This window comes from Triturus cristatus, chromosome 9, assembly GCF_964204655.1.
Source record: "Triturus cristatus chromosome 9, aTriCri1.1, whole genome shotgun sequence".
Classification (NCBI taxonomy): Eukaryota; Metazoa; Chordata; class Amphibia; order Caudata; family Salamandridae; genus Triturus; species Triturus cristatus.
In genome coordinates, this window is record NC_140592.1 from 563075995 (window position 1) to 563103017 (window position 27023).

At 46.3% G+C, this 27023-nt stretch overlaps 1 protein-coding gene across 1 annotated transcript in view; it reads right to left on the minus strand.

The window, feature by feature from the left end:
- Nucleotides 1–27023, minus strand: part of POLR1G (RNA polymerase I subunit G) — a 234120-nt gene that overhangs the window by 121512 nt on the left and 85585 nt on the right. The window contains exon 2 of the mRNA XM_085625570.1: nt 24650–24791. Within this exon, the coding sequence (XP_085481696.1) occupies nt 24650–24791 (142 nt within the window). The remainder of the gene's footprint in view (nt 1–24649; nt 24792–27023) is intronic.

Sequence of the window (27023 nt, forward strand, 5' to 3'; positions counted from 1 at the left end):
AGCAGTTCATGTGATTTGTGGAGTTCCCCAGGGTTCTTCCCTTTCGCTGTATCTGTTCAATATATAAACCAGGACTCATCAAGGAGTTGGGAAATAAAAACTGCAGACTTTATAAATATGCAGACTACTTCCAACTGCTCCTTTAAGTGGAAGGCACCACCACCTCCCAACAGAATTTTTAGAATATCATGTGCTACATATGGGAGCAGATGGACAACAATTTCTTAAAACCGAATTCTAACAAAAATGAAATTGTGATAACGAACAATAATGCAAACCTATAGTGAAATGAGCCCTTCCCCCATCCATAAGCCAAAAGACCAGGGGTCATAATAGATGGAGGTCTCACTGAACCCACAAATTGGAGCAGTGATTGCCAAATGCATTTTTATGCTAAAAATAAAATAAAAAAAAAAGGATTGACAAGATCGCCCAATTCCTTATACAGGACACCCTAAAAACAGTTATAGTGGCCTTAGATCTTTCTAGATTACATTAAGCAAAATTCACTCTATTTTAGACTACCTAGTATGCTTTTACACAGACTACAGGTTATTTAAAAGCAAACAGCTCGCATAATTCAGAACCTTTCTTGGGGCTCACATGTCAGAAAAGTCTGTTGTCTTCCTTTTGAGGTAGTGAGGGGCATTGATCCCCATTTCATAACCAAAAGATTTTAAAAAATACATTCCCACTAGGGAGCTTTGCTTCTTATCTGTCAATTTCCTGAGTATTCCCAAATTCAGGACAAAAAAACTCATATGAGGTGTCTACACCTCAGCTCAAGCTCCTGCTCTTTTGAATGCCTTGTCTTTAAACCTGCACAGGGAACCGGACTTCTGACTTTAAGAAAATGCAAAGATCTGGATATTTTAAAAGGCCTTTTATTAAGTTGCTCCTTCGTCTGATTCTACCCTAGAGCCAAGAAACCAATGTGAACGTGCGCTACATAAATGTCTTTAACATAACAGGCATTGAAAAAAAGGGTCGAAAAACCACTACCAACTAGCCATTGGGCAATAAAAAGAAGCAGAGTGTGGTTAACACTGAGAGCTTTGTAACTGTGCTGCTTTTTTAAAGTCAGAAAAAGGTTCCCTACCCCGATGTGTGTGTTTTGCTTTGTGACGTCAGGAAGTGACTATTTATAAATTGTGTAAAATTAGATTAGTACATATGTGAGGATCTGCCGGAGTAAAGGACTTTCTAACATCTATCACATGATAGAATTAACAAGGTCTACGCAGGTAGCAAAAGTTCAATGAAAGAACATTCTAAGGAGAGGGAGTGTTAAGACCAAAAAAATTACCACAGTTGGTACTTCAAGTTGGACCGCAATAATGGATTGTAGCGACAAGTTGGACCACAATAATGGATTGTAGCGACATGACTGAATGAGAGGTAACAATCCATTTAAGACTTCAAGGGTGGGGATAAGAAAAAAAGCTACAATAAAAAGGGATGCAGAAACATGAGCAACCTGACCGGAATAACAAATATATATAATAATCAAATGCAATACAAACTGAGGAATAGAAAATTATGTTTGAAGAAGCACAATGCAGCCGAATACAAACCGGCCTGGGATATCTGAAACAGTAATGCAACAAGAGGAGGCGATTAGTCTACAAACATGTACGGAACGATTGAATATACGGAATGAATGCAGTTTTTGGTAGTGGCACGACGTACCAAACTTTATTCAAAATTGGGATGGTACGCAATACAGTATGTTAATATACAGCAATAATTTAATTGTAAATAATAATGTGTAAGGGTTTTAATGTTTGTTTCGACTAAATTGGCACATTATAAAACAAATAAAACTAAAGCTGAAGCTGGAGGGGCTGCAGCACCTCCAAAACATTTGGTGGGATTGCCTGACAATTAAGACATAGACCGAAATCTTGGCTTGTATGAACACCATCCTTGGATACCTACTTCCAAATGACAGACTTTGTTAAACTTGGTCTCTGGCCCGATCCTCCAGGACCCAAATCCACTTTTTTGCCAGCTTCACAGAATGACAGTGCTATAGATATCGTTTACCAACTAGTGATGAAGGAACTATACAAATGGGAAGACAGAACCGAACAACACACAGAGATTAGTAGCGACAATCTCTCAGAGGGGGGAAATATGTGCACTTACCAAACTAACTAAACCTCCAGAAATAATCATCAAGGAAGCAGACAAGGGAGGCAATTTGAGGCTCATAAATAAACAAGATTACATTCATGAAAATAGACAGCCAATTATCTGAGACCACAGCATATGTCAAACTAAGCTCTAATCCTTTACTTCAAATCACATTAACAATAGATAGGAAACTCAAGATCTGGGGAGATCAATGCCTTAGTAATGATTTGGAATTCAGATACTTGTTAATGCCTTATTCTAGGGCACCTTCTATGTATGCCCTTCCCCAAATACATATACCTTGACGAGGAAGAGAAGAGGGAAACAGAGAAGAGGGAAACAGGGGAGAAGAGGGGAAACAGGGGAGAAGAGGGGAAGAGGGGAAGAGGGGAGAAAAGGGGGATGGGTGTGTTTAGACACACCTATATTGGTAGTACTATTCACCTCTTAAAAGAAAGGATTCAAGAGCACATTTGTGCAGTCAGGAATGATAAAAAAAAAAATATCCCCTAGGTGTGCACTTTCACTCGTCATGGGTCTGCAGACTTGCCATTATTTAGATTACATGGTGTGGGGATTGCTCGGGATCATCCCAGAGAAGGGGACAGAACAAAGTTGTTGACAAAACTAGACACAGGCTGGATAACCAAACATAGGGCTGTGGACTATGGCTTGAATGACCCTTCCTTGATGTGCTTTAACAAATACTCTTGCATTCCCTCTACTTCCACTCCTCGGGGCAGTTACCCAAATTGGCTTACTACTTTGGGATACTCCACTAGGTTCACTGAAATTTTGGAAGTAGACTGCAGAGGTTTGATATAATCCATAGGTGACCATTTTACATCACTATGGTATGTTTTGTTCTGTCTTTATACCAAAAGATATTTATTCATTTTGATGTCCACGCAGTGGCGTTTCATGAACGTGTGCACTGATGACCACGTTGCTGCCATGCAAATGTCTTGAATTGGAGTATTGGCTAGAAAGGCGATTGTTGCTCCTTTCTTGCTGAGTGAGCCCATGGAGTTTATTCATAGCGCATTCCCTAGGGACTGATTGCAAGGTTGCCTGGATGTGAAGCCTTTGGCATTTTGCATTTCGGGATGTTGCAAAGAGGTCGACCTCTGGAGATCCCCACATGTGAAAAATCCTGTTGAGTTTGTATTGATTCATTTCCCACTCATGGAATGACAACGTTTGTCTGCTCAGTCTGTCCGCTTCTACTTTGTCCTTTCCTGACAAGTGGATTGCTATTATGTTTATGTTCCGTGGGATTGCCCATGTCCAGAGTTTCTGAGCTAGAGTCGAAAGTGCCACTGAATGCGTTCCTCCTTTATGTAAAACATGGTGGTTGTGTTGTCAGTTTGTATTAGAATTGTTTTCCCGTATAGTTCTTTTTGAAAGGCTTTTAAGGCTAGGAACACCGTATTTAATTCTAGGATGTTGATGTGCTGTAGAGCTTCCTGCTGTGTTCACAGTCCCCTCACTTTTTGGTTGTTTATGTGCGCTCCCCATCCCCTTTGAGTCATCTGCCATTATTGTCATTGTGGGAATTGGTAGTGTGAAAGGTCTCTTGTGAAATGCTCTTTGCTCCACCATGCATCTCTTCCTGTATTTGTTGTGTGACAACCACTAGATCCTCCAGACTCCCTGTTGCTTGTGGCCATTGTGCTTGAGGCCATTCTTGGAATGGTCTCATGTGTAGGCAAATGTTTGGGATTAAGTGAATGCATGAAGCCATCATCCCTAGCAGCTTCCCCACGGTCCTCACTGTCTGAGCTTGCCTCTTCCGGTATAGTTGTGTCTCTTTAAGTAGGGCTATGGTTAGTTTCTCGCTTGGGAACACTTTCCCCACTACTGCATTTATTCTCGCTTCCGATAACAGTTTCTTGTTTTGGCTCTGGTGATGATTTATTCCAGTGTATGGAAAAACCGAGCTGGAGTAGTGTATCTATTACTTGGTGTATATGCTGTTTGCAGACTCTGTACGAGTTTGCCCTTACTAACCAGTCTAAGTATGGGTATACATAGATTCCCTGTTTTCTTAAGTGTGCAGCTACTGCTGCTAGACACTTTGAGAACACTCTTGGTGCTGACTTTAGACCGAATGCTAGCCCTTTGAATTGGTAGTGCGTGTTGTTGACCACAAATCATATTTTGCCTATTGGGTTTGTTGTTATTTTGGGATGTGCACATAGGCATTCTTTAAGTCTATAGTAGCCATATAGTCTACTTTTTGCAACCGGGGTATTACCTCTTGCAGGGTCGTCATCTTGCACCCTTGAGTCTTTATGAACTTGTTGAGGAACCTGAGATCCAAGATAGGATGCAGTGTTCCGTCCATCTTCGGAATTAGGAAGTACGTAGAGTAATTTCCCTAGTTTCTTTCCTGGTGTGGTGCGTGTTCTACAGCTTCTTTCGCTTGTAGTTCTGTTACTTCTTGGAGTAACAGAGTAGTTTCGCCTTTAGAATGTACTTTCCTCCTTAGGCTTTTGTTTGGAGGAGTTTTGACTAGTTCTATGCAGTAGCCGTACTGTATTCGGTTTAAGATCCATCTGTCTGAAGTGATCTCATTCCATTTATTGAAGAAGTTCTTTAGTCTGCCCCCTACTGGTGTAATATGTTGGAGAAACTGTTGGTTTGTTTGAGGTCTTTGTGTCTTTGCTTGCACACTCTGATGTTTCTGGAGTGTGTGTTGTGTTTGGAATGCAGTCACTTAGATACTGTGGATACTCCCCCTCTTTGTAGAAGGCCTCTTCCAAGGGGGCGTCCTCGAAAGGATTGTCTTCCTTGTTGATATTGCCAATTTTGTTGCTTCCCTTGGTTTCCCCCTTGGTAACCTTGCTGGCATGTTTGATGCGAAGTTGTGGGGTGCTGGTTCCCTCTACTCGCTGGCCTCCTTGAGTGAGTGGTTCCTCTACGAAAGCCACCTCTGAATTGTAGACCCCCATAGATCTTGCTTTTTCGTGGTCTTTCTTTAATTGGTTCAGCGTGTCGTCCACAACACTTCCAAAGAGCTGTTCCCCACTGAACGGTGCGTTCAGCATGTTATTCCGCATCTCTGATTTGAATCCTGAGATCCGCAGCCATGTGTGTCTTCTTTCTATGATGTCGATCATCATTTGTCTGCTTGATGTTTCCGCAGCACCTAGGGCAGATTTTAAGCATGTATTTGCTATATTTTTACCATCTTCTACCAAGTGGCTTGCTCTCTTTTGGTATTGTTCCGGTAGGTGTTTCAGTAGATCCACTACCTCCTTCCAGTGTTGGTATGCATGTCTATTAAGCAAGGCATTGGAACTGGCGATGCGCGATTGGTTTGCCGCACCTCTCGACCTTTCTCCTCATAATGTCCATTCTCTTGCTTACCTTGTCCGGTGGCGGGCCAGTAGTGGTAGGTATATTGTCCCTTTTCCTGGCTGTGGCTGTTATGATGGAGTCAGCTGTCACCGACCCCTTGATGTAGATAGGGTCTTTAGAGGAGTATTTATATTTCTTCTCTCCCCTAGGCGTGACTGCCTTACATGTGGCAGGCTTTTTAACCCGTTCCCCGCTCATGACGGAACCACTCCGTCATGAGCCACGGGTGCGCTGTGCTCATGACGGAGTGGTTCCGTCATGCTGGCGGCCGCTCCTCCCACGCGGCGCTAATTCCCCGCCTGTGCGGGCGATTAGTGCAGTGGGTGGGGTCATGACGGAACCACGACGTCATGAGCACAGCTCACCCGTGACTCATGACGGCGTGGTTCCGTCATGAGCACAGCGGCGCCGTCAACCCCCCAAACCTCCCCAGCGCTGCGGCGGAATTCGCGCCACAGCAAAGGGGTTAAATGCCTCCTTTCCCTGGTCTAACACACTTGGCAGCATAGGAAGGAATAGGTTCATTCACTGTGTAGGCATTAAAGTCTTGAGTGAAAAACATGATTGTGGTTCTTCTTCCAGCTGCACTCCATAGGTTTCTGCTGCCTTCTTGATGACCTGGTTGTACATACCAATGTAGTCTGGTAGGGAAGGCCTCAAAGGATAGGTGTCAGCTTCTTCTGGGAGTCTGTGTTGAGGTCTTGCCATGTAGTTCTTGAACTTCGGAGGTTTCAGATCCCAGGTATGTTTGTTCTTACTCCTCTTCAAAAACATGAACACCTCTTCTTGTTCTCCTAAAAGTTCAGGCATCACAGGAGGCTCTAAATCTGTGACTTTTTTTTCTTTTTCCATCGAGTTTTTCGGCGGTATCTTGAAATGCTTCAAGCCGTTGTCGAACTCCTTTTTGCATTGCAAAATCCTGGCCATTTCTGCCTTTAGTCTCTTCTTTTTCTTCTCGATCTGTGAAGCATGCTGTGGTGGATTCCCCTCCTTACCAGAGCAACCATACCATTCCAACATGGCGAACGAGGTGCTCCAGACCGGAAGCGGGCTAGGCGGTCTAGACAGTAACACCAGAACTCACATGCCGGTAGTAGCAAGCCACGGAGGTGGGGCCGAGGATGCCGTTTTAAGGCTCGGGACTGAAACTACCAGCAGCGCAGAGCGAGGGGAGCCAGAAGATGCAGACCCAGAGGAAGAGGAGAATGAGCCCTGCATCCAGGTCGAGAAAAGACGTGGAGACGCTGCAGACTAGGAACTCGTCCCGACGAGAGGAGGAAGGCAGCAATGTTGACTGCTCTAGGAGCAGCGCTCCAGAGTCCGGTACTCCAGCAAGGGAAGCGGAGGCTGTGACTCCCCTCCCTGCGGCCCAGGAGGGCCGTGGGTTCAGGCAAGTGCCTATGTTGTGTTTATTTTGGGGCTGGTGGGCGGGGGTACGGGGCACCGCATTGTGAAGCATCTTAACCCTTCCACACTTAGGCACCTCACTGGAGTAGGAAATAGGTGGTGTAACACCATTCCCATATGTACAACGCCAGGAAGGCGGCCTGACCCATTTTCTTTTTCTCCTTTTTCCGGTTCCCATCCGATGAGACGGATGAAGCCCTTCCACAAAAAGACCCAGACCTGGGATACGTCAAGAAAGAACAACCATAGGACACCAACTGCCTCACGTGCCGAAGCCTTCGTTTTTTTTCTAGTTTTTCCCTCTTTATTATTCTTCTTGTTCCTTAAAAGACCATGTCCCCCCAAACTGAAAAAGAAGGGATACATCCAAAATTATTGCCCCGATTACTTACCGGTAATCTTCATTACTCCGAGTCCTAGTCTTCCTCGCCACAGTATTCACAAATGAGCCTCCGGCTCCACACAGAACTCCAAGTAAATTTTTTTTTTAAAAAAAAGCAGCGCTCTAGTCTCCCCTCCCTCCTCCAATATGGCCCCCAGTGTCTTCAGCCAATCCCATAAAGGGATACATAGCAAACAACACGACCTGATCAACAAAGCCGCAGACATGAAGCCACCACCAGGGCCGGGAGGGAAGGGAAACTATACTGTGGCGAGGAAGACTAGGACTCGGAGTAATGAAGATTACCGGTAAGTAATCGGGGCATTACCTCCTCGTCCAGTCTTACTCGCCACAGTATTCACAAATGAGGCGATACCAAAGCAATCAGCTTCATGTAAGGAAAAGACCACACCAAAGTGCAGTGAAAAACAAGATTTAATATACAGAGGTACAGCAATCAAAGACAACCTCTCAAGGCATCCCCGCAGTCAGAACAGAAGATGCAAACGAAACAGAACCCCCACCCCCAACCTGGAGGCGGTAATGGGACATGAATGTATGAGGAGAAGACCAAGTAGCAGCCCGGCAAACATCCTCCATGGACACCCCTTTGAAGGAGGCCCAAGACACAGCAACAGAGCGTGTGGAACGCCCCTGAACAGGAAGGGAGGGAACTTCAGAAACCGAAGCATACGCCAACAAAATGGCCTCCTTAATCCAGCGACTGATCGTCAAGAGGGAGGGTTTCAGTCCCTGACGCGACAAACCATAATTGACAAACAAGTTGTCCACTTTGCAAAAGGAAGACGTGCGTGACAAATATATCAATAAAGCACGACGAACATCTAAGAGGTGCAACAGGGATTCCTCATCCGAGGAAGGATCAGGACAAAGACATGGAAGCACCACCTCAGAAGATCTGTGAAAATAAGAATCCACTTTCGGAATGAACGTAGGATGAGGGCGCAACACCACCCGGTCCGACAAAACCAACAAAAAAGGAGCAGAACGAAGGAAGGCACCCAACTCACCCATACGCCTGGCAGAAGCAATCGCCACAAGAAACACCACCTTGAGTGTTAAAAACTTCAACCCCACCGACTCCAAAGGCTCGAAGGGAGCCAACTGCAAGGAGCTCAAAACCAAAAGGTAGGTCCCAAGGTGGAGGACACATAATAGGACGGGGGCATTGGAAAGATAGAGACTTAAAAAGTCTAGCCACCAATGGTGAAACTGAAATCAAAGGGAGGACATGGAACGCCTGAATTGCAGCCCACTGAGCCCGAAGAGTCGAAATGGCCAAACCCAGCACAAAACCATCATTCAAAAAATCCAAAATGCGAGCCGGATCCAAAGAAGCCACCGACAGATCGTGACACAGACACCAAGAAACAAAATTGTCCCAGTGTTTCGCATAGGATTTAAGAGTAGAAGGTCTCCTAGATTGCTGAATGACCCCAGCCACAGCCAATGAACAGCCAGATCGCATCAACGAGTCCCTCTCAATAGCCAGGCCCGCAGACCCAAGGAACGGAACACAGGCAGAGGAAGAAGAGGACCCAACAGAGGATAAGGACTGAATGGCAACGCCCACCCCGGAGATACAGCCAATTCCAACATCAGGGGATACCAAGGGCGGCGCAACCAACCCGGAGCAATGAGAAGCACAAAGGATCCCTCCCTCTTGATCTTCTGCAAGACCGCCGGAATCAGGGGAACAGGGGGAAAGGCAAACAAGAGACCCGTCGGCCAAGGGAACGACAGGGCATCCACCCTCCACGCATCCCGGCAAGGCATAATTGTGCAAAAACAACGGATCTTGAAATTGTCCTGGGAAGCAAAGAGGTCGACAATCGGATAACCAAACATCCGCGGCAACCTCCTGAACATCACATGTGTTAGGGACAAAGAGCCCATGGAGGGAAACACCCGGCTCAGACAATCCGCCACAGTGTTCTCCGTGCCAGGGAGATAAATGGCAGATAGGGATTCCAGATGTAACTCCGCCCAACAACAAATCCGACGGCTGAGGCAAATGAGGGAACGAACCTTGCACCCTCCTTGATGGTTTACATACGACATCACAACCTGATTGTCCGTTCGGACCTGCACATGTTGACCCTGAACCAGATCCGAGAAATCCAACAAACCCAGAAGGACGGCTTTCAGCTCCTTGTAGTTGGAGGAACATGACAACACCGACGGAGGCCAAACCCCCTGAGTTGTCGAATCCCCCAGAGTAGCACCCCACCCCAGCAGGCTGGCATCGGTAGTGACCACGCAGGTGGGAACAATCAGAAAGGGGCGTCCCCTGGACAGATGACCCTCGTCCAACCACCAATCCAGGACCACCCGAATTTCTTCCGACATAGGAACCAAAACAGTCATATCTAGGGAACAGGGGTCCCAATGCGACAAAACGTGGGACACCACCGGGTACATGTGGAGACGAGCCCACGGCACCGTCAACTATGACGCCGACATCAGACCCTGAACCCTCAACCATAGGCTCACAGGATGAGAATGCCCCACCAACAGGGCACGAACGGCAGACACCAGGGACAGAATCCTGGGAGGAGGTAGGAACACCATACCCAACTGAGTCCTGAACAGAGCCCCAATGAAAGTCAATTCCTGTGCAGGAACCAGGGAGGACTTTGGTACATTCACTAGGAACCCATGATGCTCCAGGACATGGCACACTCTCCGGACATGCAACTCCGCCTTAGGAAGAGAAGAAGCAGAAATTAAAATGTCGTCCAGATAAGGAAAAACACTAATGCCCTCCCCATGCAAGTGCCCAATAAGAGGAGCCAGAACCTTAGTAAAGACCCTGGGAGCAGAGCAGAGTCCAAATGGCATTACCTGGAATTGGTAATGCTGACCCATCACGCAAAACCGGAGAAATTTCTGAGATTCGTGATGAACAGGGATATGGAGATAGGCATCCCTCAAGTCTATCGATGCAAGGAAGTCGCCCTGAGATATCAGAGGAAGGATCAACTGAAGGGAAACCATCTTGAACTTTTGGTGAGGGATGTAAGTATTCACCCACTTCAGGTCCATCACAGGTCGAAGATCCCCAGTGCGCTTCGACACCAGGAATAGGATGGAATACACACCCAACCCCAACTGATCGATGGGAACAGGAATCACCGCACCCTTTACCACCAGGGATTCGATGCCTTCCAAAAGCGCCAATCTCCTTACAGGATCTCTGGGACAAGGAGTAGCCCTGAAACAGTCTGAGGGAGTTTGGATAAATCCAATACGCAAACCCTCTGAAACCACCTGCAGCACCCATTTGTCCGATACAGTCAGTCTCCAAGACTCCAGGAAGAAACTGAGGCGACCCCCAACCGGACCCATACCAGGAGCGATCCAGTCACTACTTTGGTGCAGGAGTTGAGGAGGAAGAGGAACCGGAGAACCGGGTTTTTCCAAAGGAAGGAGCACCCTGGCCTGGCCCCCTCCCACGAAAGGGCTGACCAGCTCGACCCCTCCGAGAAGGGCCAAAAGCCCTCTGAGAACCAAAGGAACGGAAGTGACCCGCCCTCTCAGGAGCCAGGAGCTTACGGTCCTCCGCCGTCTTCTTAACCATGTCATCCATCAGTGACCCAAAAAGCTTAACCCCAGAAAAAGGAATCAGGAGATTTTTCTGCGCAGCATCAGCCTTCCATGAACGAAGCCACAACTGTCGCCTCGCAGCCACTGAAGACCCAGCCGCGGAAGCCGCTGCACCTAAAGAGTCAAAGGAGACATCCGAAAGCAACCGAACTTGTTGCTCCATCATCGCCAGGGTAGAAGAAACATCCTCCCCCTGGTCCATCAATTCAGACAGAGACTGAAAATCCTTAAGCAAGGATTGAATAGTGTAAGACGCATAGGCAGCCGCCCTGATAGAGAAATTCGCAGCCGCAAAAGTGCGTTTCACCGCACCATCCACTTTACGGTCAACCGGGTCAGCAGGAGAAGAATCCTCAGACACTATAGTTCCATGAGACGCCATGCTGGCCAACAATGAATCAACCTTCACCGAAGAAGGAAATTTCACATCAAATTCCTGTAGCGGGTACCTTTTACTCAAAAAGCGTGGAAAGGAACCCTTGTCCACATCTTTCCATTCATTCTCCAGGACCTTCAAGACTGAAGAGTGTAAAGGCAAAGAATCAGGCTCAGGACGCTGGTATTGTGCAAAGAGATAGTCTTCCAGAGGAACAACAGAAGCAGGAAACACCAAGTTCTCTCTAATGTGACCCAGCACCTCCTTCAGGTCGGCACCCTGCACAAAACGACCTCTGACATCAACTTCCTCCTCAATGTCAGAATCAGCAGCCGCAGCGTCATCCACCTTAGCCCGTTTCGCAGGAGGAACAGGCGTCTGACTTTGCATAGCAGCAGCTACAGCAGAATTGATCATCTGCTGTAACACATCCATAGAAGGGATCTGGATACCAGAACCAGAAGCCCCAGGAGCAGAATCAGGTACAGAACCACTCTCCATAATAGCAACACACCAGTGAACGCAGGAAGAGAAAACACAGGCATGGAAGAAGACAACACGCCTGGCATAAAAGGCCCCGGGGTTGCTAGGCAACCAAACAAGCCAGCACCTGTAATTAGACAATCCAGCATAAATGCCGGAAGAAAAACAGTCGCGCGCATGCTCATAGACAGAGCAAGCGAGGACCGATACAGAGTGGAACAACAAGGAACGCGCAACGACCCATTAACAAAAGAAACGCGGACGGGATACACCCGCCCCCACAGCATGCACACGCGGCATCAACATGAGGTAGGAATGACAGCGGGAGCCTCGGGCCCCCAGATCAAACGCATCCGGCCGCGCTATGTCCGCTTAGCAGGACTCGCGGCCGGGAATGAAACAAACCTCGAGGTAATCAGCGTTAGAGCGTCACATTTCCTGTATAGCAACACACTGTACGACACGCTGTAGAAACAAAACGAACGCCACTAAAAGTCCGCTAAAGCAGGACCAGAGGCGCAAAGGCAGAAGCAGGAGGTAAATACAATACAGCTAAAATACAACAAACCATCGTGAAAAACAACTCACTACTACCCCCAAACTAGATACCCAAGGGCATAACGATACCGCTGAAGCAGGAACACCAAGCCCCACTCACCTGGACACAGGCGACACAGCACTTGGAGAAGTGCAGAAAAAAAGAACAGGTCGTGTTGTTTGCTATGTATCCCTTTATGGGATTGGCTGAAGACACTGGGGGCCATATTGGAGGAGGGAGGGGAGACTAGAGCGCTGCTTTTTTTTTTTTTTAATTTTACTTGGAGTTCTGTGTGGAGCCGGAGGCTCATTTGTGAATACTGTGGCGAGGAAGACTGGACGAGGAGGTAATGCGATATACCAAAATTGTAGACTGAAAATAAAAGAAACCCTTCTTCCATATCCTTCAACCGCTTCGTGTATTACTGGACTGGGAGGGACGGTGGGTGCCCGGCGTGGTCCAACGCTCACGCATGCGTTTTGGCGTGAAGACTTTCTTCCCTTCTCTTTGCAGTCACCTCGTTGGGCCATGTTTTTCGGGTTTTGACCTCTTGTTGCCGACGTTGATGCGTGCTTTCCTTGACCGTCTTTCGACATCTTGGTTTTTTTAGGGTCTTAGCCGTTACGGAGTCCTTGTCTAAGAATCCTACAGAGTGTTTCTACTGGGACTTAACTGCGGACGTCGAGTGCTTCAACACAGATGCTCACTTCGAGGCCCTGGAGTCTGTTTTTCTGGACTCGTCTAGTTTCTTGGAGGACAACGGTTCTCTTACCTTTCTCAAAGTTTTCTTTTCAACCTCGACAACTAGGATGTTAATGTCTGTATCGCCCTCTGGACCTACTGCGACATGGTCTTCTTCCTCGCTAGAGAGGCCCAGGTCTCAAATGCAACAATTCCGGACTCAACCACTAGTGGGCGGAATAATGCACAGCATGTGAATCTAGAAAAGATTCACGCTGCAAAACTTTTAAAATATAATTTTGGCTCTCATTTCCTGAGATGACTTGTGGATTTTTCATAACTTTCACAGTAATTTTTTTGCCAGATTTCAAGTTTGGATTGCCCCAATTTAATCTTTACTTCAGGTTTTACGTTTGTAGATTTAGTGAATATTTGATGCTCTAAATATGGCGGCCATATTTCAAGACTGCTATTGTGCGTTGTTTCTTTCACTTACACCTTCCAGATACTCACTTGCTCACACTATGCACGCGTCCACACTGATGATGCTGCTGGCAAATGTTTGTTTTATTTTCTTGCGTCTGTTAATGTTATGCTTTTGATTACATTGGGTGGTATGTTGGATGCTTATTTTTTCATCTTTGGTTATTTACCTTTTCAGCAACTGTAACACTTTACTACTATCTGCTTATCATATGCCATAGGCGTTACCTAGGTCTCTACTAGGATGTTGCTTTTCCGACTTACTTCAGGTAAGATGGCGTCAGCCGTTTGGGGAGCTTTTCCTTTTCATACTTAGAATATTAGTCACATGCAAGCGTGTGGAACTTACAATTTACTTGTTAATAAAATTACTAACTAGGGTCTTAACATTGATCGCTTGGCTCATTTGACTTCATGCCCTCTTTCTTTTAGATTTTTTTTTTGCTGCTCCAGCCTGTACATTTTCACATACAACTACATTTTATTGATCTATATGATAAAATCAGTCTTAGACTTTAGAGATTATCTTCTCAGTTTGATTTGCTTACTTAATAAAGTATTTTTTAATAACTTTTGTTTGCGCTTTTTTGCGTTTATGTGTACTTATGGTCGTTTTTCTTTTCCCCAGCATAATTACTCTTTTTGATGATATTGAATTCTATGTCAGGACTGGAGGCGAGGATTATGCCTTCTATTCTTCACTTTATTTACACAGTAACCAAACATTAACAGACTACATTTCCCATAAAATCTGGGGAAATATGTAGTCAAACAAAATAACCAATAAGCACTGTCCATAGTCCACCAATAGCGGCTCTTCGGCACCCTGATAGTCTGCCCTCACTGGCCCTTCCTCCTCTTTCTTCGCTGCTCAGCAGCCGAGCTAAGTGTTTTTCTTCCTCATGCTTAAGAATTGTTCGGTCACAGTGCTGTTTTGCCAATGTTATGCGCTAGCGGCTTAGCTTCTTAACGCGCTTTTCACTCGCGTATGTTCCGCTTTACTAGCTTTGCCGCTGTGTGCTAATTGCTGTTTAGTCGCTCGTAACTTACCTAAAGCGTTTGTTCATTGTGGCGTCAAGCTCGTGGCCCGTTTTTTTTTCTCCAGCTTTGTGCCCGCCTGCCACGACGGGTGCCTGTGACTGCGTCCGATCTCGTTCCTTGTCAGGCTGGTATTTTTTCCTTGGTGCGTGTGCCCGCACGTCGCTGGACCGGGGGAGCTTGCCTCCTAAGCAGCGGCCTGGTCGCCCTTGGCACCTCCGCCCGTCAGGGGGCGCGGTGGTGTCATTCCATGGCGCGCCCATTTTAAACCCTTAAGGGTCTGTGCGACACGCCGTAGCAGGGTTCCTGGCCTGCGGGGTTACGCGAGCGCGCTGCTCTATCGGCGTTTTTCAAAGGCAGCCGCTCGTTGTATACACTCACGCTCCACTCGGCACATTACATTGTGGAGTCTGTATTAACCCCTTCACGCCCTGCTGGGTCCGTATTTTGCGTGTAACACACATTTCAGGCACCCGCCCAGGCCAGCTTCTGGTCAGCATTTATAAATATCTTTGGTTTTCGACCAGACTTGGGTGCTTGGGGCCTCCAACCCCGTTTTTCATAAAATTGCGAGTTTTGCTCGCCGATCTACCAGCTGAGACCCAGCCCCTGCATATTCTGGAGTGTTCCAGTGTCGTCTGAGTCCCAAACTCGCTCTTACCTAATCCTCATCATGGAGTTTGAATATGATGATGATGCCTATGGAGGGGATGATGCCCTGACCAACCTCCGATGGGATGAGGAGTTTTTATGAGGCAGTGGACACCTCAATTTACCGTGCTGTGGGAGAAGCCATGGCTCCCTTGGAAGACCGTCTCACGCAGCGCATTGACAAAGCTTTGGGGAGCCTTACCAATGTTCCGGTGGGTCCCCCACCTCTTACTACTACCCCTCCTCCCCTGCGGCCTTGACGGTTTCTCCACAGTCGGCCAAACGACCACATGAAGTGGGGATGGATACTTCTGCCTTTGAACACCTTAAGTAGGCTTTCCTCGCCACTCAGCCAACCACATTAGGTCAGACCCCTCCTGCTCCTCAACCTTCGGGGAATAACGCCGAACCGGGTCCTTCCGCACCTGCCAACACTGTTTCTCTCCCAGACACATCGGATATGTTCGACCCAGACAAAATTGTGCACCCACGCTCTTCGGACTGGGCGCCGGTGTACAAGGTGGCGGAGTATGTGGCAATGCGCATCCGGAAGCCTTTAGAAAAGGATGCCCGTAGTTTGCGGACGGAATGCCCTCGGCCCTCTTTGGAGGGCAAGGTCACACTAACCCCTGAGATAGACACCCGTATGGCGACCTTCTTAAAAAAAAAACAAAAAAAAAAAAAAAAAAATGTATGCGCGACCCCAAAAAAGGGCATTGATCGGTCCTGGTGCTCCTGCCAGGACAAGCTCCTGGACGTCCTTAGCCCTTTAAAAAAGATCCTGGACATGGCAGAGGAGACGAAAACATCTGGTTCCCTCATCTCCCCGGAGTCCTTGTCTGGCTGGGCCCAGAGATCCATCGTGTTCCTGGGCAACGCGAACTGCGCAATATCCATGGAGCGCAGACGCTCCCTCCTGATTAAGGTGGACCCCAAACTAGGAGACCTCACGGACACAGAAGCTGGAGCGGTTGCCCAAGGGGGTTTGTTTGGCGACCCCTTTGTTAGAGAACTAGGGAAGTTTGTAAACACTTTCACCTCTCTGGATAAGGCCCAGTCGACCATTAAAAAAGTATTCCCTCGGGTTTTCTTGGGGGCCGGTCGAGGCAGGGGCCGCTCGACCGGCCGAGGTTCCAACCAGCCACAAGGTCTGGGCTCCGCTAAAGGACAGTACCAAGACCAAAGTTGTTTTGGCAACTTTAACCCAACGAGAGGCAGGAGAGGAAAAGGTCGAGGCTTCCGGGGTGCTGCTTCCTCTACTACTGGTGAGTCGGTTATCTTCTTCCCATCAAAAAAAGGGGGGGGGGGGCGGCTGGGGAATTTTTTCCAGGCCGGGACTTCTGTCATGGGGGATCCGTGGGTCCTGCAAACCATTCAGGGTTTCCATATAGAGTATCAGGGGATTCCCTTCCAGCGCTCCAAATCGTGCCCCCTTCAGTTTTCCCTCCACAACTCCTCTCTCGTCGACGAGGAGGTTTCTTCTCTCCTGTCCAAAGGAGCGATTACCCCAGCAGTGCTTCACCCGGGGGGTTTCATAAGCAACATTTTTCTTGTGAACAAGACAGATGGAGGCAAACGCCCGGTAATAAACCTGAGCAGCTTCAACGAGTGGCTGGTGTACCGCCACTTCAAGATGGAGGGCATCCATCTTCTTCGGGACATGCTGCGCCCAAACGATTGGATGGTTTGTCTCGATTTGAAGGTCGCCTATCTGGTAGTCCCGATCTTTCCTCCCCATCGTCGCTTTCTGCAGTTCATCTGGCGCAACCAGATCTACAAATTTGCCTCCCTCCTGTTCGGCCTCTCTTCGGCCCATTGCTTTACCAAGGTCCTCCACCCGGCAGTGGAATGGCTGAGGGCCTGGGGTATTCGGATGATTGTCTACCTCGACGACATCCGAACCATGGTCGCCTGTCTGAGTCGCCTTCTTTATCATCTTCAGATGGCAGTAAACCTCCTTCAGGGCCTGGGGTTTGTCATCAACGAGACAGTCTCGGACGTTTCTAGGTTTCGTGATCGACCCACGGTCTTTTTCTCTCAGCCTCCCCAAAATTATAAAGATTAGTCACAAGCTGTGACGTGCCAAGGCGTCCCTCCGAGACCTGGCTCGGGTAGTGGGCATGCTCTCAGCTTCTATACAGGCGATCTTCCCTGGACCCCTGCCTTGCCGCGCGCTGCAGCGCCTCAAGGCATCTTATCTCCGCGGGGGGGGGGGGGGGGGGGGGGCTTCCTTACTCCCACAGATTGACCCTGTCAGAAGAGGCCAGGGGCGAAATAGGGTGGTGGTTACAACAAATGGAGGCTTGGAACGGGCGTGCCATCTTCGGGTCCGCTCCAGATTTAGTTATCGAATCAGACGCCAGCAATCTGGGCTGGGGTGCCAGGTGCGGTGAGTTTTCTACAGGAGGGTTGTGGTCTCAAGAAGAACGCAGTTTGCACATCAACTGCTTGGAGCTCCTTACGGGCTCCTTCGCGGTTCGTTGTTGGACCAGGGATCCGATTCATTCTTCTGTCCTGCTCAAGATGGACAACATCTCAGCGGTCCGCTATATCTGGGAGGCACCAGATCCAAGGCCCTGTCAGTCTTGGCTGCCAGTTTTAGGCAGTACTGCCTAGACCACCACGTCTCGGTGACTGCGGAATATCTTGCAGGTCGGGAGAATCTTGCAGCGGACTTTCAGGGATTCCAGCCTTTGGAAGCTGGACCCGGAGGTGTTTTGTCAGGTGAACGACCTTTGGGTCCCCTGTCGATCAACCTCTTTGCCTCGAGACTCAACCATCAGCTACCTCGCTACTTCAGTTGGCGTCCAGACCCCCTAGCGGTGTCCACAGATGCTTTTCTCCAGAAATGGAGCCTGGAATCTGGTTATGAGCTTCCCCACCTTTGCAATGCTGGCACGGTTCATGGCTCAAGTCCGGCGTCAGGGTGCAGAGTTCTTCTGGAACTTTCCTAGGATTCTCCAATTCTTCTCTCCCCCCCCCCCCCTCCCGTTTCCTCATCTTCTTCTCAATCCCAACGGGGTCCCCCATCCTCTAGTTCTGCAGAGCTCGTTGAGGCTTGTCGCATGGAGGATTACCGGAGACGATGGGAGGTCCCGGGCCTTCGGCAACAGCTGAAAACCTCATGGCCAAGACATGGGCAAACAGTACCGTCAAGCGCTATCGATCCGCTTGGGGTAGATGGTCCTGTTGGTCTCTGCAAAGGGGTTGCAATCCCGTGGACAAGGATGCAGTTCACATCCTGGACTTTCTAGCCCATCTGGCTTCTGAGGGCCTCGCTTATCTGCTCTATCAACACCTTTCGTTCTGCGATTTTAGTGGGCCATGTGCCCGTGGGCAATGTTACCGTGGGCGAACACCCTCAGGTATGCAGGCAGACTCCCCAGGGGTGTGCGGTTACCGTTACCTCCAGAGCCCCGGTACTTGGCCCTATGGGACGTCAATCAGGTCCTGAATTTATTCCTATCCTGGCAACCAAATAGGTTTCTCTCCAGGAAGGAGTGATCAGCTAAGCTGGCTATGCTGCTGTGTCTGGTTTCCTGCAGACGAGTCTCCGATGTACGGGCACTGGATATTTCCTCTAGAATGTTCACCCCTTCTGGAGTGACCTTCACTCTTTCTAGAAGGACAAATTGTCACACCAGTCATTTCATACCTGGAGTTCCCGCACTGTCCCAAGCTCTGTGTAGTTCGTTGCTTGAAAGCGTACGCGGAGATGACGGAGGAGTTCCGTCCCCCAGGAGAGCGTCAGCTTCTCATTTCTCTCCGCAAACCTTTTAAGGCCATTTCCTCCCCCACCCTCGCTCGAAGGGTCAGGTGGGTTATGCAGGAAGCAGGAATCGGCCTGAAGGAGTTCAGTGCCCACTCGGTCAGAGGGGCTATGGCTTCCCAAGACTTTTGGCTTGGATGCCCGTTTAGAGGATATCCTCAACGCGGTGGATTAGTCTTCGGACTCAACCTTTAAGAAGTTATACTTCAAGCCTGTCCTGGATATGGCTCACCTCGTGGTGAGCAAGCTTTGAACTAGCATTATCCTTGCCTTCAGTCCTGACATAGAATGAAAAATTTGCAAGCTATTGTAACTGAAAGTTTCAATTCAATTAATGACTGAGGCGAGGATTATCCCACCCAAGAAATAGTTTTACGTTCTCCGCCCCGTATCTCAGTAAGTAACTCTTTTTGGGGTTTCCGTTTCTGATGGTAGGCTTGAAGTTTTTTTATTCTGTCGGTGACTACATCATCTCCTGCGGTTACAAAGCATTTTGTTGTTGTTCCTTGAATGCCCTATCAAGTTCGGCTTTGATGGTTTGCCATGTCATGTTGAGTTATGCTGACATCAGTGTCTCTTCGTGAATTGATGGCTCCTTTGCTTGCCTCCGCAGGGTCTGACTCCAATAAACAAGACGCCTGAGGAGTTTTGGCTGGCTGTCTTCGCGCTCAGAAAGGCGAGGAAGGGCCAGTGAGGGCAGACTATCAGGGTGCCGGAGAGCCGCTATTGGTAGACTATGGACAGTGCTTATTGGTTGTTTTGACTACACATTTCCCCAGGGTTGATGGGATATGTAGTCTGTTAATGTTTGGCTGCTGTGTAAATAAAGTGAAGAATAAAAAGGCATAATCCTCGCCTCCGAGTCCTTAATAGAATTGAAACTTTCTGTTACGATAGCTAGGAAACTTTTCACTCTCTTTCAAAAATGTTTTATCTGACTTCCGAAAAACTGTCTGGAATTTATTGATTTTGGTCCACCTGGCACCGGGGCAATTTTGAGTAAACAGCCTGTTCTGTACCAGATGCGCTTTGGAGTGTATGGTTTCCTCATGGCTTTTTGGAGGTATTTATCATGAATTTCTCTCGTGTGATACTTGGGATAGTATTTCTTTCTCACAGGTTCACCTTCAGTTTGAACAGAAGGGTGTGGTTCTAATGTTTTATTCTGAAGGTTTCTCTGGGAATACAGGTTTGTCTCATGCTAGCTCTTCACTTTTCTCGTTCTTTTATCACTGTTAGGATCACATTTATTAACAAAAATCTCTTTCCTTGGGGTTTCCAAGGTCACTTCCTCCTCTTCTGATGTGTTCATTATTTGTAGCTATAATCCCTCAAACTTGGCACATGTGTGTGGTGCATTTAATGATCACCTGATAATAGTTAAAATGCACCATGATGAATCGAAACAATTGAGATAGGAGTGTTTTAACTATGTATTTCTTGAACTTACAGCCTTGAGAGAGATGGTAAACGACTAAATACATGTCGGATGTTTGTTTTGGATTTCTATCAGCTTGAGTGTTTAAAGAAATAAAAAGCTCTGGGAATTCCTGATCCACATGGGGTCTTCATATTCTTGGACCCTAAATCATGGATTATCAATAGTTTGTCCTCTTGAAGACTATTATCGGACCTGTCAGAGTGACGGACCGTGTACTCTGTGGTGCTCTGGAAATGTTTATCAGGTTATGATTATTGGAAAGTTTACTTTCGGATATCTGTTAAACACTAGATTGGTGACCAAGTGTTGTATGTTCATTCAAGCACTCGTTATATACCTTTTGTTTGCATTCTTTATTTCTTCTGAATTTATGAGGTAAAAGCTGAATTGTTCAACCACGGTCACCACTTTTTGTTTATATAATACAAGGGCACCAACGGTTTTGGAACATTTTGGCCATTGAGAGGCTTACTTGAGCCCTAAACAAATCAAATACATATTTTGAGTCAGTCTAGTGTCCCCTGATTTGCTACCTATCAACCACACTCGTGGCAGCACCCTACCCCCCACAGGAATAAGGCAGTAAATCAATTTTCTTATTTAGGGGTAGAAGTGGAATCAAGATGGTAACTGCAGGTGGAAAATAGAGGTTGGGCAGCTTTCCTATACTGTGTGGTACTGCTTGGAGATTATACTCTGCAGAGTTATGGCCGACGAGCAACAAAGTGAAAGCAATCAGCATCTTATAGCACTGACTGCTTGGACTTTCAATTACTTGCCCTCCATAAGCTGCACATGCTTCTCCTCACACACGATAACTAGCATTGGCAAAGCCAGTAGGTCTTGCCTATGCAAGAGCTATTGGTTTGACAAATACGTTTTAGCAATGTTGTACACCAGTTTGGCAGAGAGAGAAGGTTTGCAGAGTAGAGTGAAGTCAAGAAATATATTAAAGCAGTGCCCCCACAGTGACATAGGCAGGGAATGTACAGCTACTGAAAAACCTTCCCTATACGAAAAGCTTGTGCGTAAATAAAATGGCAGCATGAGAAATGTTTAATAGCAATAAATGTGTCCCTTAATTGATTATATAGATCAGAGTTGGGGATGAAACAAGGCCTCCACGCCACAGATGGTCTTGGGTAAGAAACACCCCTCTTGAGCACTTTCTTTTTCTTCCAAGAACTGTGTTTGACTCGGGTTTTGTCCGGTTGACGAGCACTGTGTAAAGGCAGGCTCGCAAGGGCAGCATGGAGGTGGAGGTGGGGGCCGAAAGTTTGGGGTCGTTGTGACAGCCCAGAGCAACTGCTTCCAAACACTGATCAGGAGTTGACCGTCTGGGGCGATTACCGGAAACCGATAAAAGCAAACAGGGATGCGAAATGTGTGAATGGAATATTAGGGAACCACCAAGAAATAGCCATTTAGGTTCATCGAGAAGACTGCATCACTTGAATGGAAGTTAGTGCACTTGTAATCTTGATCCAAAGTTAAGGTTGTGTGTGCCACAATGACAGCCGTAGTCATTTTATTGATGCCAGTCAAGATCAGACAATAAACCAACTGAGCTGCGTGCTGCACCTCGGATTTAACAAAAAAATAAAAAGAGCAAGCGATGCAGCATGCACAACCGCTTGCCAGTTTTTGTTTCGCACTTCCGATGCATGTCTTTCTCTAGAGCACATCTGACGAGAACAACTGCCCTTTCTGCCATAAGTAGTTTTACATAGTGACACAAGTACTGCTGGTTTAAAAACCCAACACCTTCTTCATACAGTCAGTGTATGGAATAAATACTCTAACGCCAAATTATCGTATTGTTTTTAAACAGTGAATTCTCGTAGTACATTAACAGTCAGCTCTGTACCAGGTGCGCAGTCCTTTAATGGCACGTGAAATAAAAAGATAAATATAAGCCTGCTAAGGTGCTCTCTACACCTGCACTCGGAGAACTGTGCTCTGCCTAACCAGAAGGCCCGCAGCATGGGCCAACAAACGCCCTGCTTGCCGAGTTGGGCTGCTGGGCTATGACCTGGGGGCACCGCATCGACATTCACACTAACACGAGGCTAAAACATAACTTGGAACAATAAAGCTGGCGGTAACAGCTCCGCTGACGGCATTCTGTGTACCTATCTTCACATCTCAGCAAGTAGATATTTCCCATGGACACGAAGATTAACGACTTCCTGCAGCGACGAATCACTAATCCACAGGATGGAGTCTGTTTGCCTTCTAGAGGCGGTAAAACTCCAGACTAAATAAAAAATACAAGGCAAAAACACACGCCAGTCAGCCACTGTTTATTTTTGCATCGCGCTGTCACTTTAAGCGCGATGCAAAAATAAACATGCGGCCTGCTTTCCTTCTGACATGAAAGGTTTTCTTGTCTTTATGGGGCCATGTGTTTGAAACACATGGCCCCATAAAGATAAGAAAAGCTTTTACCACAGATGTAAAGGAACCGAGCAAGTCCAACTGGGACGGCTCTAAAAGAAAAAAGTGTACGTCACTAGACGCTCTTTTCCAATGGCTGGCCACCGTTTATCATAAACGGTGACGCCAGCCAATGGAAAAGAGGGGCGGGGCTTAAAGCCCACTAGAGAAATCTCCTCTAACTCATTAAATCTCGCCAGCGAGACTGCGCATGTCTGCACAGTCTATGCCAGGCGAGACCTAAAAGATAAACAAGCTCCCTGGAAGACAAATTCTGACATTTGGACTCTGCCTATGAATGCACAGCACGTGACAAGATGAGAACAAGATTTAAAGGCCCATTTACACAAAGCGAGGTTATAAAAGAATACAGTAAACAAGGTTTTGGCAATGGGACGAACTCGAGATGGACAGCCTAAAGCAAATACAGCCAGCAAATGGAAAGCCAGAAAATGTGAGCTACAAACCACAAAGTCAATTGTAATCAACGGGCAAAATGCATTCCTAGGTCCACTTTCTAAATGTCCCCAAGTTGTCTTTAGCAAAAAAGAGCTGCGCTGTCTGGTAGGCTGCAACCTAAAAAACAAAAAACTTGGGACTAGAGAAAGTTTCTCTTCTGTCTCGACAAGTTTTAAAAAGAAAAACTTTCTGATGTACACACTTAAAATATTTTATTCCGTAGTGTATTGGTCGAACAGTTCACACCCACCACACTGTGGTGGGCTGGAAAGGTTTGTCAACTTCAGTCTTCACTTCAAAAGATTAAAGCTGGATAGCTTTCTCAGTGCTGGTTTATCATGAGATCCAAGAACAAAATGTACACAAAGACGGATGCCTAAAAACACGAGGATAAAACCCACCCTAAGGCAAACTATTCTTAGAAACACAAACCTGTCTGTGGTGCTATTTTCCATTTAAAGCAGGGAGTTACAAACTGTGGGTTTTGAGTCGATTTGTGGTGGGCTGTGAAAAGACCAAGCAATAAATAAAGATGCCTTTAAACTTAGTGTTTACTTTCTCACATTTGCAGCACTTAAATGTCAGACTATGCTTCCTTACAAATTGCTGCATGTATTCTTTTTAACAAGGGGAGTTGATGTTTACAAATTCCTTTCATTTTGCAGTCAGAGAAACAGAAGTAAAGTGAAGTGAATTATGTAACAATCGTTCTTGGATACAGAGTGTGAAAGGAAATAATAATAATAATAATAATCCACATTTGTAAAGCGCAAACAATCACCCGTAAGGGTCTCTAGGGGCCGTCAGGAAGATTAAGCAAGCTATTGCCCAGAGTCACATGGTGCTGGGCTAATCTGCCGCCAGCACCGGGAATCGAACCGTGATCCCCAGACTCCAGAGTCAGTCGCCCTGGCCACGGCACCACACTTCTTCCACGGAAAGGATACAGGATGTCCTTTTGTAGCACAACAAAATGTAATTATTTATAGTTGAATATTATAAATTAACTGTACACATTCAGCAGTTTAAAAAGAAAAAAAAATGAAGCACTTTTTAAAAATTCTTATATGTGATGGAAAAAGATTTTATTAAGCTCAAAAAAATCAATACACCTTATTTGGTGATACCCAAATGATAAATAATCACTGAAAACAGATTTCCACACAATCATTTGTGTGCTAGTTTTTTCTGTAAAACTGCATGTCTGTACAGGATACTTTTGTTCATTAAAGCTAGGTGGGTCGCAAACGTTTGGCATACTAAAAAGAGGGTCGAAGCTCTGATATAGAGCTATGCCTCCCACAAAACTGGTTTTAACATGTCAGCCATTATGCAGGTGTTGTATCTCGTCAGCTACAAATGTCACAGAGGTCACTTACCTTGCAGGGTTGAAATCCAATGGTGCTTTGATCAGCCAAAGTTCAGTATTAGAGCTATTAACTTTGTCTTTTGTGAAAGATGATTCTGATGTGAAGGGGCAGAGGATAAAGTCCGACGGGCAAGCAAACTTTCTTGCATTTCCTTAAAGAAAAAAAAAAGCATGAATGGCACTGGAACAACCTTCCATTACATCCAACAGGTCCAACTCGCCCCAGCATGGCAACTTCTATCTATGTCAAAGTGACTTAAACGTGATGAGTCATGCAGCAATAAAGTTGTTGATCACTTATTTTGCTTTACAAATCACAGTATGAAAAGTGGATTTATGGCACATTAAGCCTAGGTAAGAAGTCATCCTCTGAGGAAGTACTAACTAAGAGGAGTATAGGTGGCCAACTGAATAGATTACATTTTAAAGAGCACATCGTGTTAAGCATTTCTACGAACTCCATGTACATGAAAGTTTAAATCCGTGTGGTTTATTTTAAAGTAAATTATTGAGAAAATTAGCGAGTTTCAACTTTCTGAAAATCTCTGGCATGTCTCAGGTCTGCCCCACACAGGAGAAGTCTCCACAGCATGGATGATAGTAGCAGACCTAAATGACAGAGCTGGCCTTAATAGAGGCTTCCACTTTTGAAAGGAGAAAGTAGACTCACCGAGTATCCTCTACTCACAACAAGCATTTAAAATGCAATAGGTCTCGCAATGACATTATTTTGAGCTATTGACATTGTAAATGGCAATGTCTTTTAAAAAAATTAAAAGGCATTGTTATTTACAATACCAAAAGCAACATCTATTGCATTGCATAGCATGGTGTCCATGAAGACGGCACCGCGCTTATTAAATTAAAAAAAGAAGAAAGAAAAAAATGTTTTAGGGGGGCAGAGCCCTGTTGCGACTCACTGGAGAGCGCCTTGAGTCCTGCACCCACCCCCACATAGTGGTCCTTACTGCACAATGAACAAAATACATTTCTGTATCCCCCAAATTCCAAACACCTCCCTCATCAGATCACCCCAAATTAAACAAGAGACTGGCATGTTCTACCTAAAACTCTCATAGGCCAAAGGTTAATTCAAGATTGGATAGGTCTCGAGCTCAAAGTTATCATGGAGATCTGCACAGACACAAATAATTAATTGATCAGTTACCTAATGCATCAAAGATAACAAATAATCACCAAAAACAAATAGGACAAAAAAGAGAGGATTGACAGTTATACTTGACATGCTTCTACATTCCTACTGATTTCTGCATGTAACCCTTCAACATTTCTGCTCATACAAGTCATTAAAGTATAGTTCTCTACACACTCACGCTTTCGTAAAGGCCTCTGTTTACAACTTTTTTAGCCTTTGTATTTACTGCTGCTTTATCCTATAGCGTAAACTTGGCACCATTGTTAGAGCAATTCACAACAGAACCCACTTACCAACATGAATTTTAAACACAAGTGAATGAAAGAATAAAACATAGATGAATAAGCAAATCATATCTAGGTTCAGAACAAAACCATAGGTTGTAATACAAGGCGAATAAAGACAAGAGTGAGAACACTCGTCTAAAAAGTCATTAGCAAAGGGAAATCTTAAAGGATAGCAAAGGAGCTGAGTGAAAAGAAAGTCACTAATGGCCTTTCAGACACCATCAAAATGCCTGTGAAACAGGAGTCTAGGTTCTTTTTAGGTCTCGCTGAGCCCAGCGCATGCGCTGGCTCGGAGAGACATTTTTTATGTGAGTTTTTTTAAGTGCTGCTGGCCAGCCAGCAGCACTCATAAACGCCTTTCTGCGTCATCGCGATCACTTCGCTTTCACAGCGATCGTGACGACTTACATGGCCAATGCTTGTTTTTTTCTAATTTTCTTTTAGCTGCAAATGCTTCGCGGCGCGCGCCCGTCCCGCAAGAGAAAGGCGCCCAGCCATTGGTCGGCGCCATGCTGCCCCGCCTGCCGCTGTCTCCGTTCTCAATTACTCTCTTGCAGTAGCTAATTAAGGCAACGTTTGAGACAGTTTGTGGCTATTCAAGGTTATAGCCGACTGGTTCTTATTGTCTTAACTGCGGTGTCTGGAGAGGCCCTAAAACTTTAAACCGTTTACTAAAATATGTTTTTTTTTTCCTAACTCATGTGTGCCGAAGTGCTTGCCTGCTGACAGATGTTTCTAGTTAGGACTGTCATGTCTGTTCTCAAGTTAAACCGAACTTATAATTAGATATCTATGTGCGCAGACAAAGACTTAATGCACTCGAAGTAAGTTGTGCAAACTGGAAAAGCACAAGTCGAACCACTTCAAACTCTAGGAGCTATTAAGCAGAGCCATCATGACTTCATGACTTCAAATTAAAGGCTGTAAAATGTCAGCTATTC